The sequence below is a fragment of the Vidua macroura genome, chromosome 10, assembly GCF_024509145.1.
Source record: "Vidua macroura isolate BioBank_ID:100142 chromosome 10, ASM2450914v1, whole genome shotgun sequence".
NCBI classification, from domain to species: domain Eukaryota; kingdom Metazoa; phylum Chordata; class Aves; order Passeriformes; family Viduidae; genus Vidua; species Vidua macroura.
The window spans coordinates 11,675,258-11,689,327 of NC_071580.1; the positions used below are offsets into that span (position 1 = coordinate 11,675,258).

Genomic DNA, 14,070 nt, shown 5'->3' on the forward strand with positions numbered 1-14,070 from the left:
TGCAGCATGCTGGTCCCAGCATTGGGAATTAGGTCTCTGTGTCAGGTAACTGCTCCATAGCTGGAGTTGGTCTCACCTTCTGTAAAATGGGAAGAATCCTCTCCATTTGGTAGAGCTTGTTGAGTACTATAGATGAAAACCACTCTGTAAATTCGAAGTATTTTCGCAGTTACTCTCCATAGTCAGAGAACAAGGTCATGTTTAAAATGGTAAGGAGAGATCCCCTAGCACTGTATCATCTACAAACACAGCTGTACCTCTTTTGAACAGGGGTGTTTCTCTCATTCCCTTCACTGACTTGCAAACTACTGAACCAGCATATCATTAAGCACACATAATCACTGGGGTTGTGGGTCACTGCACAATGTATGCACATTTCTTTAAGCCACTTTCAATTCATTTGCATGTCATTTTCTGTGCAGAAACTGGATTCTGAAATGAGCAAGTTATCTGGGCACAATACACTCCCCTGAATAAATAATGCGAGCAGCAGAATGTAGCATGCTGCCTCCTCAGCGCCCAAGACCAGGAAATACAATGTATCAGTGAAAGAAATCCCTAGTTAAAAGATGGATGCAGGGAACTAAAGCAGACCCAGTCCATAGCCTATGAAAGGACACTTAAGATTTTTTTTTCATAGCAACTTAATTCCTCTAGTTTTTTGCTTTTATAAATTGAATACCGTATGGTTACAAGTGATTGACTGACAGCTCTGAAGATTGAGCAGCTCTATTTTTACAACACTGAGTAGCACTGATCCTCCTTCTAAGTCAATAAAAAGATTCCCTAAAATCATTCTTGCCTATAAGTTATCCAAAATGTTCCTCAGCATCAAAGTCCATGAAAGTTGAGGGAATTCTTAAAATTCATAAATTATTCACAGGCATTTACTGAGTCCAAGGAAGCAGAATTGGACTTGTGTAGCTGGGAGCACTGGAGTAGGACCAATAGAAAGCCTTCTCAACCAAATTCTGCTGGAAGTCACTAAAACTTTCATGAGACAAAGCATCTTGAAATCTAGCTAACAGATCTACACTTCCCAGCCCTTTTAAACCTTAGGAGACTGCATTTAATAGCGGATTAGGATGGAGAGGAAAGAGGAATATAAAAAATTATATCAGTAAGATTCCCAGTTCCCATTCTTGATCCTGCAAAGAGTGATTCCCGAGACAAAATGCCAACATTTTTTGGGCAAGAGCTGCGTTCTGATCTTGTCTCACAGATTAACTAATATATAGGATAGTCCAGCAAGCCACCTCTCATCATAATTTGAGTAGGAAAGAAACTATAGGCAACTTTCCCCTTTGAATATTTCAAGTCACACTATATTTTAAGTATTTTACAGCCTCTTGTGATACCTGCTTTAAAGCACACCATTAAAGAAACGCGTTTGCACAGCCTAACCCATGCATTGAGTCTTCAAACATTTTTGTAACTAAATATGGTTCCTGCCTCACAGCCTGTGAATCTGGAATGCTGACAGCAATCCAGAGTAAATATTCTTTCCCCTTTGTTTGACAACAGTAGCCTTCTGACAGAAGTGGCCTTCTATGGTGAGAGGCTTTGTCCCATTTCCTTCCCTTGCTCAGATGAGCCCAGGTCATGTACATCAGTCTACAGACAAGAAGAGCAGCCTTAGCTACCTCTGACACCTTGGTGGAGAGTCATTACCAACACGCCTCAGCTGTGGAGAAGGGGCTTCATGAAGAGACTGATCAACAAACATAATACTAAAGTTTATGGAAAACATGGGAGGGTTACACAGGTTGATGGTACATCCTGAATGGCTAAGTGAATGAGTATCCCCCTTTTTAACCATTATACTGAAGAACATCTGAGAAAACTACATCTTCACAGCAGCTTCTCAAACCAATCTCTGTTTTCTTACCTTTATGGTGACTTATAGCAGTAAAAAAAAATAAGCAAGACATAAATCATAATTCCACTCAGAAACTATGGAGGGCCTATTCTTGCCAGGTGCTGAGTTCTCACATCTACCAAGGACAGCTGAGAGCCCAAAGGAATGCTCAGAATTGAAACTGTGGGTGGTGGGACTTCATTGTGGGAATATGAGCACTAGGGTGTACACTAGGGTGAAGTTCTTCGCAGGGAATCAAGACTGAGCACAAACAAGGATAAAGGTATAAAGAAAATAAAGAAGATAAAAAAGGACTATCCTAAAGAGCATTTCTAGGTCCTCAAAAACTCAGTATCAGGTGTAACCATCGTGCAGCTGCCATCAAAAAAGCCTTCTAGTCTGTACAACTCTGCTCTTGAAGTAGCACTTGATGGATTTAGTAATCAAATGGCCACAATTTTGACTGATCCTCAGTTTATCAATTTCCTTGTCTCCATGCAGAAAATGAGAGACTATTTTAAAAACTTATCTACGAGGAAGTGGAAAAATACAATTCTGGGTGAAGCTTCGACAGATGAAACCGCTGGGCCACTCTTGCCAGAGGACCCTCAGTGCTCACGCCTCGGACAGTGGTGAAGGGATGCTGGCGGCAGGTAACTGCCCACCCATCCCATCAGACCAGGGGAGGAGATCTGCCAGGACCCAGGCCAAAGTTGAGCGCGGAGCAAGCCTCGTCCCCGGCCGGTAGCCGGCGGTGCCTCGGGCAGCCATCCCGGCGGCTCCGGGGCTGCCGTCTCCGCGAAGCGGGTTCCCACGGCCCCGGCCCGCCGTACTCACCCGGTCTCCTCCTCACCGGCCTTTTCCTGCCGCTGCAGAAGCGCACTTTGCTGAAGACCCCCAGGACATGTCTCTCGCAAAGGGAGCGCCCGTCCTTGCTGGGGCTGGAGCGGCGCTTGGAAGCGGACACCCGGTCGCTGTTGGACTCCCTCGCTTGCCGCTTCTGCCGGATCAGCGAGCTGGCGATAGCCGCTGCCATCGCCGCTCATGGGCCCCCCGCGCCGCTCCGCTCCGGGGTGCGCCGCCCGGGCGCGCTGGGGCCGAGCCGCCGCCGCGCCCCGCGGGGACCGGGGACGGGAACGACCCGCTTAACGCGCTGCAGCCCCGAGTCCCGGCGCCGGGGAGGGCTCAGCCGGCCAGGCGGAGCAGGGCGCCCCGGCTAACAACCATGGCTGGACGCCGAACCCCGCCGCCCATGGGTCTGTCCCCGGGGAGCGCAAATCCCGGCGCGGGCGGCCGTCGGCGAGACCCCCGGCCGGGCTGGTAGCGCCGCGTAGATCCGGGAGCGGCTGCCCCGCTGGCGAAGGTCCGCTGTGTCCAAAGGATAGGGGGACGCGGAGGATCCGCGGGTCCCTGCGGCGCGGTGCCGCTCCGCTCCGCCCGGGCGCAGGCGGCGGCGCTTCCTCCCTCCGGCGAGGGGCTGCGGGATGAGTCAGAGACCCCTCGACCCGCGGGCAGCCCCAGCCCCGGCGCGGTGGCTCCGAGGCGCTGCGCGGCAGGGCGCGCACATGGACGCGGCTCCGCGGCCGGACTCAGGGAGAGCCGCGCTGCATTTCTGTTCGCACTCCTCCTCTTTCTCCTCTCCCCCCCTACCCACTCTGCTCTCAGAGAGGGCGGGAGGGGAAGGAAAAAGCAGCCACGGAAAAAAGCAGCAGGCCCACAAACAAATTAAAAAGAAGGGGAAAAAATTAAATGCTTAAAAAAAAAAAAAAAAAAAAAAAAAAAAAAAAAAAAAAAAAAAAAAAGAAGCGCCCGGCCGCGAGTGCGGGCTCACATCGCCGCAGCTCGGCGCCCCGGGCTCACAGCGCCATGGCTGGCGCAGCTTCTCCTGCCCTGTTCGCCGCCTCTGCCCCGGCACCGGCTCTCCCCGACGGCAGCAACCCACATCGTCCGGCCGACCGGGCGGCCGCCGAGCACTCGGCACCGGGGCGGCCCCGGGCCCGGCTGCCGCGGCAGGGACGGCGGCGGGAGGAGCGATGCAAGGCGGGGAGGAGGTGGAGGAGGAGAAGGGCGGGGGGGTGCGGCTGCCACTGCTGCTGCTGCTCCGTGCAGGGCTCAGGATGCTCCGCGGTGCCGCCCGACGGCGGCGGGGCGAGGAAGAGCCGAGCCGCGCCCGCTTCCCGCCTGCATCCTCCTGCCCGAGCCGGGAGGGGGGAGGCGAGGAGAGGTGGGGGGAGGAGAGGAGAGGGAGGGGCCGGGGAAGCCCCCCCGTACGCCCACGCTGCGCAGGGCTGTTGCCAAGGCGGCGGGGAGCCCCGCAGCCCCGCGGCGGCCGGGCAGGAGCCGGGCTTCGGGCTCAGAGAGAATTGCAGCTGCTCCCGCTCGCCCTCTTCTACGCAATCCTACGTGATCGAGGTTTGGATGAGAAATATCGCGCAGGCAAAGGGAGGCAATTGCAGCTCCGCGGCGGCTCTGCCCCTCCGCCCGGGCAGACCCACCGCCCCTGCCGGCAGCCGGGCTTCCCCCGGACCGCAGCCCTCCCGGCGGAGCCGCCTGCCACTCGGGCAGCCACCCCGGCTGCCTCCCTGGCCACAAATGTCGGCGCCCGAGCACCCAGCCTCGGCAGCCGAGCGTGTCCGTGGCTTTCCCTGCTTCTCCGTGGAAGCAGAGAGAAGGGACAGCCCCGGCATCCCGAGGGCTGCTCTGCCAGGGGCCGGTTCCTCAGCCAGGCAGCGTGCGGTTCCTCAGCGGGCACTGCTGGGCTGCCCCCGGCCACAGCGGTCCCACGACACACCGCCATCAGCAGGTGCTGGGCAGGCTCCCGCGTATCTCCAGCCACAAAACCGCACCGAAAAAAAAACTGAAGGTGGAGATACGTCTCTGGTTATCCAGAGAAGTAACTGCTGCTGCAAGGACGGTGCTCTCCAGATTTCAGGTTCAAGTAACAGGTAGCGATGGTAGCTAGCAGGTTAGGTTGCGAGCAACACACCTAGGGGAGCGCAGAGGCGTCGGGGTGGAGGGAGAGGGGATCTTGGCTGGGAGGAGAGGATGCTGCTACACTGGCGAGTAACAATGGCAGGACAGGATTAAGCCAGTCCTGAAGGTGTACGGGTGCTGCATATTTCCAGCTGACAAGAGCATTTTAGACCAGTTGGTGACACTCCCTGGGAATTACCAGATTTAGCAAAATAATCTTTTTAACTACTTCACTTTTAAGTTCTAAAAATTTTCTGAATTCTTCACCTCTAGACTTCAGCTCTAAATTATTTTAATGTATTGGGGGGGGAAAGACAACTGAAACAACCACCCACTATGTCCATAATGATTAACTAAACTCTGGCATTACTTCCTGATTTTTACTCTTAGTCTCTATGCATACCAAAACAAGGTGGAATCAGGTTCTCCAGGCTGTTGATCTCTTTTTAACTACTGCCAACTTTTTTTTTGTGCAGATTTCACCATCCCAATCAATAAAAAAAAATTCTTTCCTTTCCTGTAGCTCAAATGCTTCAGATTTTAATTTTCTCTATCGGATTATTTCACTTGACATCAAAGAATTATTGCAGTACAAGGTACAGGCATGGCCTAAAGAAAGCTGTTTGCAATCAGAGAATCACTGTCTGAAATGCCAGTGAATTATCCAAAGCTTCATCTTCAAAGGATGTGAGCATATCTTCATATCAACTCAAGAAAGAGATTTTCCATCTATATATGAAGATACTTTTTTTGCCTGTAGTCTTCAAGTCTGGTGAAAAAAATGCCCGTTTATCCACCCCATATTACATAAGTTCCAGTTATATTGATGTGCGACTAATTTGTTTTGTTGTGTAGCTGTAAACTCGGAGCAGCAGCTCTGCACTTAAAAATGATCCTAATCAGTGATAAAGTCAGTCACAGTATTTTTTTTTCCTCATGATTTGTGGATCTGAAAAGAGAGTTGCTGCAACTCTTAGGAAGAAAGGCTTCTCCCAGGTCTTTCCTGCTTCTGCAGTGACTGAATTAAATTAAGCCAAAGCTTGTGAAACTGAATGTAGTGTTGCATTTGCCAACATGCAGGTCTGCCTTTATCTGTAGATGGCCAAGGAGTCCACAGGGTTTGGTTTTGAACATGGGCACAGTGCCATGAGCTCCTGGTGACATAACTGACACATATATCTGCACGGGTCAAATCATGCCCCAACTTCACAAAACTTTCTGAAGAGCCCAAGCTTTTATAAACACCAAGGAAGCCCAGAGTGGTCTTGAGCTGGAGAATGGAATGTCAATCTCACCATGCTCCTGCACTGTCATTCTCACCAGTGAAACATTACCTTTGTTGGGCTGCCAAGTGAAACAGAAAAGCCTTCATGTGCTTTCATCTCTAACAGTGAAAGTTCTCTCCTTCAACTACCATTTGGGTAAATATAGTTCAAAACATCTTCCATTCTCATCTGTATCAGCTACTCCTCTTTGAGGGTTGCGCAGCCTACACTGTTCCAAACCAGCTAGCCCCTGTGAGAGTCGCAGGCTGCCTTCCTCATTACTACCAATGGAAGCTGAATTGTTTGAGCAAACTGGGCCAATGTGGCATTTTTCCTTAAGGAACATATTTTTAAAACATATTTTTATATAAAATAATATCTATATTGTATAGTTATTAAGGCAATTTTTCTAGCATGCCCCTTCTCTCTGGGCTTCCTCCTCACTTCAGTATCAGTCTGCAAAGCTGCACAGTGCACCCTATGAAAAACAGAATGCAAGAGTAGCACCAATTCATAAAATACCCAAGACAGACTGTTTTGATGACATTGGAGAGATATGCCAGTGCTCCTCTGTAGTTTGTGGAGAAAGACCCCATCTGGCACAGAGGAACGGGCAGAGGGTCAGACTCCACGTGGCTGTAGAAGGATCAGGCTCACTGTGCTCACTAAATATCCCCACCCCAAACATACAGGATTCTCTGCATGACCAATATCAATATTTAAAGGCACTACCATTTTTGAGGTTTTACTCTCTTGATAAATAAAACTCTTCTGTCCTTAGTGCTGAGGTTTAAAATGAAGGCCTGGCTGAATTTCAGGGCTTTGGTGACTTGAGCAGAGAAGAGATCTAGAATTGCATTCCCTTACCTTCCTAAACAGAATGATCTATCTAGGTCAAAACGGAGGTTATTGGCATCTTTCCTTAGTGAAGTGCAATAATTCCCGCAGGGTTGCTAACAGAATATCCTGTTTATTTTTCATAGAGCCTTTAAAAGCCATGGGCTGTGTTCTGTAGATTCAGTCATTAGGCATATCTCTGCTTTACTAATTCTGTACATATAGAGCTAACTACAGATACAAATATATGCAGGGTTTTTTTTTTTTTTTTTTTTGCTATTTTATCTGCAGAGCTACTGAAAATGCATACATGAAAACTAAGGAAGAGATTTACATTTAATACCACTTTAAAATGTGGTTGCTGTAGTTGAATGGGAAAAAAAGAAAGGTTCCCATCTCTGGCCAATAATTATGAATGGCCTAATTCACCATTTTACAGCAGCATAGCAACAAATCTCTTCCAATCGGAAGGCACTGTTGAGTTTGAAAATCTGCATACAGACACCTCTTAAGAATTGTACCAAATTTCCATGCTGTGTAAATTACATCTAAAATGGGCATTGCCAGGGCTGCTTATTAAGCAGAATTAAGCCCATATCCATGTTTTATTAACTTTATTCTTTACAAGGTAGACCCTTGTTGCATGTCTAGCATAATTAAAATTCATGCAGCTTTGGCATTCCCCAGTCTCTCTGCGTGGGCGGACTTTTTGAAGAAAAAACATGCCTGGGTAACCTGATAAAGAAAAGACAAGACCTTACTGCATTTTGCTCAGTTTCTGTGCAGGGTAATTCTGTTTACAATGCATGAGTTTGTATCTATGTTTGGATGCCTAATAAGAATTCACATGGCCACTTTAAATATGCTATTCAGGGAGAGAGATCTGGCCCTTAAACAGCAGCAGAGTACAAGAACTGGCCAGCTTTCCGGGCTGTTCTCGCACAGCTGAGCTTAGAGCTGACTTGGCCTTTTAATAAACACAAAAAAGCCTGCATCACCTGATTGCTATATTGAAATAATTCATTTAATGGGCCCTTCACTCCCCTTTTTGCATTCAAAGATTCAATTAAACAAAATTTGCAACTCATCACAAGAAGTATTTATTAGTTTAGCTGGTGTCTTTCAATACAGCTCCAGCCTGGGGAGAAGTTGGGCTTGTCTAGATGTTAAAGCAAGGGACAGGTACACAGCTGGAAGACTGTAAAATGAAACCACTATTGCAAAAAGCAGGCTGTACCAACATGACAAAACCAACTGCAGCCTAGAGAAAGAAATAATTCTACTAGGTTTTTATACATTTACATTTTTTTTTCCTTTTTAAGAGAAAGTTTTCTACTTAGCAGGAGCTTTTATTTCTCCTTGTTGACTGGTCACCTATGTGAGGTGGAGGCAGGGCAACACAAGAAAGCTTCACCTCACTGAAGGGAACTGTGGCTGTCTAGAAATGAAAGTGTTGTGAAGCATTTTTCTTCAAGAAGCCTCCTGTATGGATGAATAGACTTTTGTCTCGGGTTCTGGAAGCACCTGCTGGGATCATTTCCCTGAAATGAAGCCTGAAAAGTAGTAGGGAGCATCTCAAACTGTTCCCACATAGAGAGACCTCCCTGCAGACAGGTCAGTGCCTGTCCCACATGCCAGAGCCAGACCTGGGGCTTGTTCAAGGTGGGTTCATTGCAAATCTGTTTTTATCACCTCAGCCCAACAGTCCTGTTCATCAACCATTCTGTCATTGCCTTTCCCAATGGGATCAGGACATGAAAAGCTGCTGTCCTTGCAGTGATACACTTCAATTGTGGCTTCCTAAGTGGCAGGAGTCCAAGGGAAAGGGCCTGCAAACACCTGCCCAGTGACAGCTCCCACACAGCACTTCAGTCATAAGGGCAGTGCAGGGACAAGGCCTTGCCAAAGGATCTCCCATCAAGGAGTAATGAAAGGATGGACACTCTGCTTGCAGGTCACCCTGTGCAAGGCAGAGCCAAGGGCCCACCCTTGCTGAGCCATTGGCACACAGACAACCAGCTGTTCGAGGCTTAGAAACACCCACCTACGCATCTGGAAAGAAAACTCAAGTATCTACTTGCCTGTACTAGAGAATTTAAAAGACAGGACAGACAGCTGCCTCTCTTCCTTTCTTCCTCCCTCTACCTCCTCTTCCTCATTGGGGTTGTCCCAACACCCAGCAACTCCCTCCATCCACTTCCTTAGGGATTTTTCACCTATGGTACCTGTCAAATAGCCTTAAGCCACAGGAACCCGGAAGAGGAAAGAAAGCATAGACTTGAGATTTCACTCCAGGTCTTACATCTGCATTCACAGTGTGTTAGAAAAATACCACATCCCTTGTGCTTTTAATGCAGAGCAGAAGCTTGAAGTGAAATAGTGGAATAGCCACCACCGAACAACCCCACTTGTGAGCCTGAGGCTGAATACACACACATCATGCTCCTCTGTCTAGAGCAGACAATAAATCCCTCAGATAGCAGCGCTTTTAGGAACAAGACAATTCCCACTCTTCTCCCTAGGAGAGGTCAGCCATCCCCCTTGTTCCCTTTAAATCCTATTTGATGACAACCTGTAGCCCATTTTGGCCTATAGTTTCAATGATGCCAGAGATGCGCAGGTCCCATGGACACTGAACATGGTTATGACTGGATTTAAAGGTCACCTGCATGAAGGTAGTGTTGTCTGGGTAGAGAGGGGAGTGAAACCCCACAGTGCAGCTCCAGGCCCAGGGCACCCAAGCCCTGGACTGAGGAGGTCTGAGAAGCTGCCCAAACTTTTCCCTCTCCCTGGGAAGAAGGAAAACTCCTCATGTTGTAACCATGCAGCCAGACACCAATTTCAACCAAAACCATTTTCAAGTGTGTCAGGAAAAGTCTTTCAATTTAAAGTTTCCATCAAGCTGCCTTTGCTGAAAGTCAAAGAGATCATTCCTGATTCAATCTTGGTGGAAGCAAACCAACCCGATTATGTGATTGAGAATGATAAAAAGGAGGGAGAGAGAGCGAAACCCCTGTCGTGCTCCTCCAGCAGGGCTGTGGGACTATCTGCTCCACAGCAGGTCAAGGCTTGGAGACTGAAGACATCCACCTCCTTATTGCACCTTTGTAGCACTGGCATGGGTCAAGAGGGAGAAGAAGGGCCAGAAGCTGTCAAGAAAAATATCAAACTTCCTCCAGACCTGTAAATCTGTACATCTGCATCTAATGGATTCTGACAGACCTAAAGAAGCCATGGAAAGCTGCCTAAACCCAAACTTTGGTTGTTCCTTCATCTAGCCTCCAAATCCACCAGCCCAGGATTTGCAGCCTGAGCTAGGTCAAATCTCAAATCCTGCTGGGTCAGCAGAGCAGTGCTTCACTGGGGCGGCCCACTGCCCTGCCACTCAGCAAAGCGACCTTCCAGTTCAGAGAGCTCGAAAGAAAAGCAGCAACTCTGGCAAGACCTGGTACTCCCACTGCCATCCAGCTCTGCAGTCCAGGAGTGCTGGGACATTAATCCTGCCCTAAGGATTCCTCTGAAGTTACATGCATTCAGATTGCATCTTACTTAACAAAACCTGCTTATTTCTCTTGCATACTGCAAAAGCACATTCAACACTAAAAGTAAGTGTGAGATTACAGCTGTCATGCAGCCAGGACAAAGTTTGAAGACTCCCTTATTCCCTGATGACCTAAAGTGCTGGGTAAAAAGGATCTGGGTGAATGCATTGCTTCCCCCACAAACCCCTGGCTTACAAGCACACCTCTTGCTATTTGCATTGTAATTTATTTCCCTCTCCAGCAATAAATCAAATCCTCTATCTCTCCAGCAAAATGAAATCCCATATCCTCTTTCCCTGGAATCTGAGAGCTGCTGCAATCCAGACACCAATAAAGATATCAGTGGTCTGGAAGGAAATCTAAGTTTGCCAAGGATACAAAGACTAATGCAGTAGTAATTAATGATCGCAGTAAGTCTGGTGAAGAGAATAAACTGAACTGATACGGAAACTGAGTTCATAGAAACAAGTTTCCTTTTAACACATCCAGATCAAATCTCTGGGGATAAATTGTGCTGTCTGTATTTCTTCAAGACTGGGCTTTTTTTTTTCCTCAGAAAGCAGTGACTCTGAGAATTGGGAACCATGAGAGAGACACAGCTAAGAGGAGCTTTCTGCACAGAACTGCAGCTAGAAGAGCCCAAGCCCATGCAGACATAGATGGAGCAATAGGGAGAAAAATGAGCAATGCTCATTTTACCAAATTTATAGAAATACATTTTTACCAGTGCAGCAAACACCAGTATCACAAGTCACGAAGTCTGGTTACCACACTTCAGAAGTGGCAGAACAAAGATGGTCTGAGGACTACGAAGAATATGGATACAGTGAAAGACATGAGTAGTTTGGTCTCTTGGTTGCAGTAATAGCACATCTACAGGGATTCACATGGGACCACTCTTGAAAATGCTCCTGGTACTCACCTGTATTTAGGCTGTTAATACCGTGGCCACTAATGGTTTGGTGTTGCTGAAAATCTGGCCACAAAAGACAAATGGTTGAGAGCCTCAGTATCCAAAAAAATGACAGAGAAAACTTAGCCCTGACTGATAAATCTCTCACCTCTCAGTAAGAACATTTTTGAAAGGAGGGACTGTCTCAATCCAGCAAAGTCAGAGTGAAATCTGGAGGCTGTAAGTCAAGGCAAGGCTCATGTTTATTGTTAATGTCAAAGGTAATTCATCAAGAGAACAACATGGCAAGAGTTGTGATGGATTTGCTATCATTTCACCCTAAGAGCCAACCTCGTTCAAAAATAGATGAGCTGATATCACAGTGCACAGGGTACAAGGGACCCTGGAGAAGTCACCCATGTAGTGAGCCAGCAGTACCTTCATCATCACTGACAAGGCTTGTCTGATGGTCCGATCTCTGATCAGGCACCTGCAGCACTGTAAATCCCACAGCTCCCTTAGGAATGTGGCTCTCTACCACCACCAGTTGAGAAAGGCTACTTCTAACATCTAGTCCAAATCCCACTTAACTACAAGTTTCTTGCCCTATTGATTATGCCTGCCACACAGGACTTACTGGGCTTGCTTGGTGCAGTCCTGATTTGAGTTACGGTAGAGACCAGACTCATAATCACAACTGGTCTCTTCTGCCTGGCTTCTGACACCCAGCGTGGGTCGGTATTAGAGATAAGATGAACAGCAACCTACTCTGCAGAAAATCCTGCATTCAAAGGTGTGTTTCTTCCCCACGTGAAATGAAAATGAGACCTTTTGGAGCTCACTATGAAATGCCAGAAGAGAGGAAAACACAGATGTGGTAGAAGTGGTGGTTTCACGACTGTTCAGACCAAGTCTCTGCTTTTGCAGTAGGCAGAGCAGTGGCATGAAACTTGACACTGAAATCCCTGCACAACACGCCCTTCTGAAATGACCATTTCCTTTCTCCCTTGCATGGTTTTGACAAAGTGGCATTTTTCAAGGGAAAAAAGCACCTCTACTGATTGCTTGGCTACTCCTTCTTGATGCATCCATCACAGCCTCCCAGCCTGTACCACTCACATGTGTGTCTCTGACATGAATTACAGTTCCTGCCTTTTCTGCTCTCAGACTGCTGAACTCCTGAAGTGCCTAAAGCAGAAGATGCAATAGCTGTTCTGACCACTTTCTGTGGCTCTTCTAGGGCTTTGCAAGAACAGCTTTTGGACATGGGCAGCCCCTTTTCCTTGCATCCTTTATTCATGACCCCTCTACAGCTTCTATCTTGGACAAGGAATTCCTGTACAGTGTGATTTCTTTCTTCCTCTCTGGCCATGCTTGCCTGCCCTCCCCCTTCACACGCACATTCCTTTTCTCACCCTGGGGACAGAGTTAGTGTCCCTTTGGTCTCCATCACAAACAGGAAAAAATATTCCGCTAAAGGGCTGCTGGAGCCTGCTACAAACAGGTCACTGATTGGACCTGGTGTCTGGAGACTACCCCAGTAAAACAGAGAGAGCAATGCCTTCAGTGAGTCATGGAGAAACAGGCAATAGACCCTGCTTACTCATATAGTCATGATCTAAAGCATTCCCTATTGAATGCTGCTGGGGCCTACAGGATGAGAGGACAGGATCCCTTGAGCTTCCCTTTCTACTCCCACAAAGAAGGCTGCAAAGTTGGAAATGCTGACTTCCCACCACCCCATGAGCAGTTTCAGTTGCCTGCTGTCGCACCCAGCACAATATCTATGGCTTATCCTTGCCACCTTCCCCCAGAGCTTTTACAGGAGCCCATGAGCACTCCTGCCCCAGTGCAGGGGAAAGGGGCAGCCTCCAATAACAAGAGGAACTGGCAAAGCAGCCAGCAGCAGATCAACCAGAGATGCTGTAGAACTGCCAAGTGTTGTCAGATGTAGGGTAGCTCACAATAAAAGCTTTCATCTTTCATTATGATTGAATGCTCCTGCTCTAGCCTGTTGGAAAGACCATCTCCTGCAATGCCATAGGCTCACTGAAGCTCATGCAAGGTAGTATAAACCAGGGGGCAGGGTATTAGCATTTGCTTTTGGCAGATGCTTATACATAAGACTAGATGTGCTTGGCAATTGGAAAATGCACACGTGTGGGGGTGAGGAGCCTGAATTAAAAGCCACTTAAGTGGATACTTGAGTAATTATTGGGAGGCTTCTGAAGAGACATTTTTGTCAGTAATTAAGGAGAAGATGGCTTTGTGCTGGGTACAGGTAGCAATATAGCAACAGAGATCCTCAGCACTTCATGGAGAGATGACCGGCTATCCATTAGCTGCAGAGGCATGTTGGGATTTCCTGCCCAAAAAAATCCTTCAGTCTTGAAAGAAGGCCAGAGCAGCAAAGGGGCTGAAATCCTAATATTCTCACAGTCTCAGATTTTCTGCACCAGGGAAAAGGAGGCACAAAATTATTTTCACAGAACTACCTAGTTCCTGAGGTAACTCTTCTTCTGCAGAGTTAGGCCCCACTGGTGTTTCTGTCTTCCAGAGGCCCTGTTTCAGCTTCAGAGGCTCTGTATTCCTGGGCAACCTCCCCATACAAAGGAAGTGAAGCAAAACATGCTGGGCAGTTCCAGCCTGGAGGAGGGTTGACTTATGCTTGACTTATGGGCAGGGTAGTTGCAAACATGCTCT

The 14,070-nt window shown here is 47.9% G+C and overlaps 1 protein-coding gene across 4 annotated transcripts in view; it reads right to left on the reverse strand.

The window, feature by feature from the left end:
* FGF12 (fibroblast growth factor 12) overlaps window positions 1-14,070 on the reverse strand; it is a 236,277-nt gene that overhangs the window by 94,909 nt on the left and 127,298 nt on the right. Inside the window, exon 1 of one of the 4 annotated variants that reach the window (XM_053986045.1) lies at window positions 2,696-3,638. The exons of the other annotated variants lie outside the window; for them this stretch is intronic. Within the exon in view, the coding sequence (XP_053842020.1) occupies window positions 2,696-2,894 (199 nt within the window). The 5' untranslated portion in view covers window positions 2,895-3,638. Of the gene's footprint in view, window positions 1-2,695; window positions 3,639-14,070 lie in introns of those variants that run through there. 4 annotated transcript variants of the gene reach the window in all.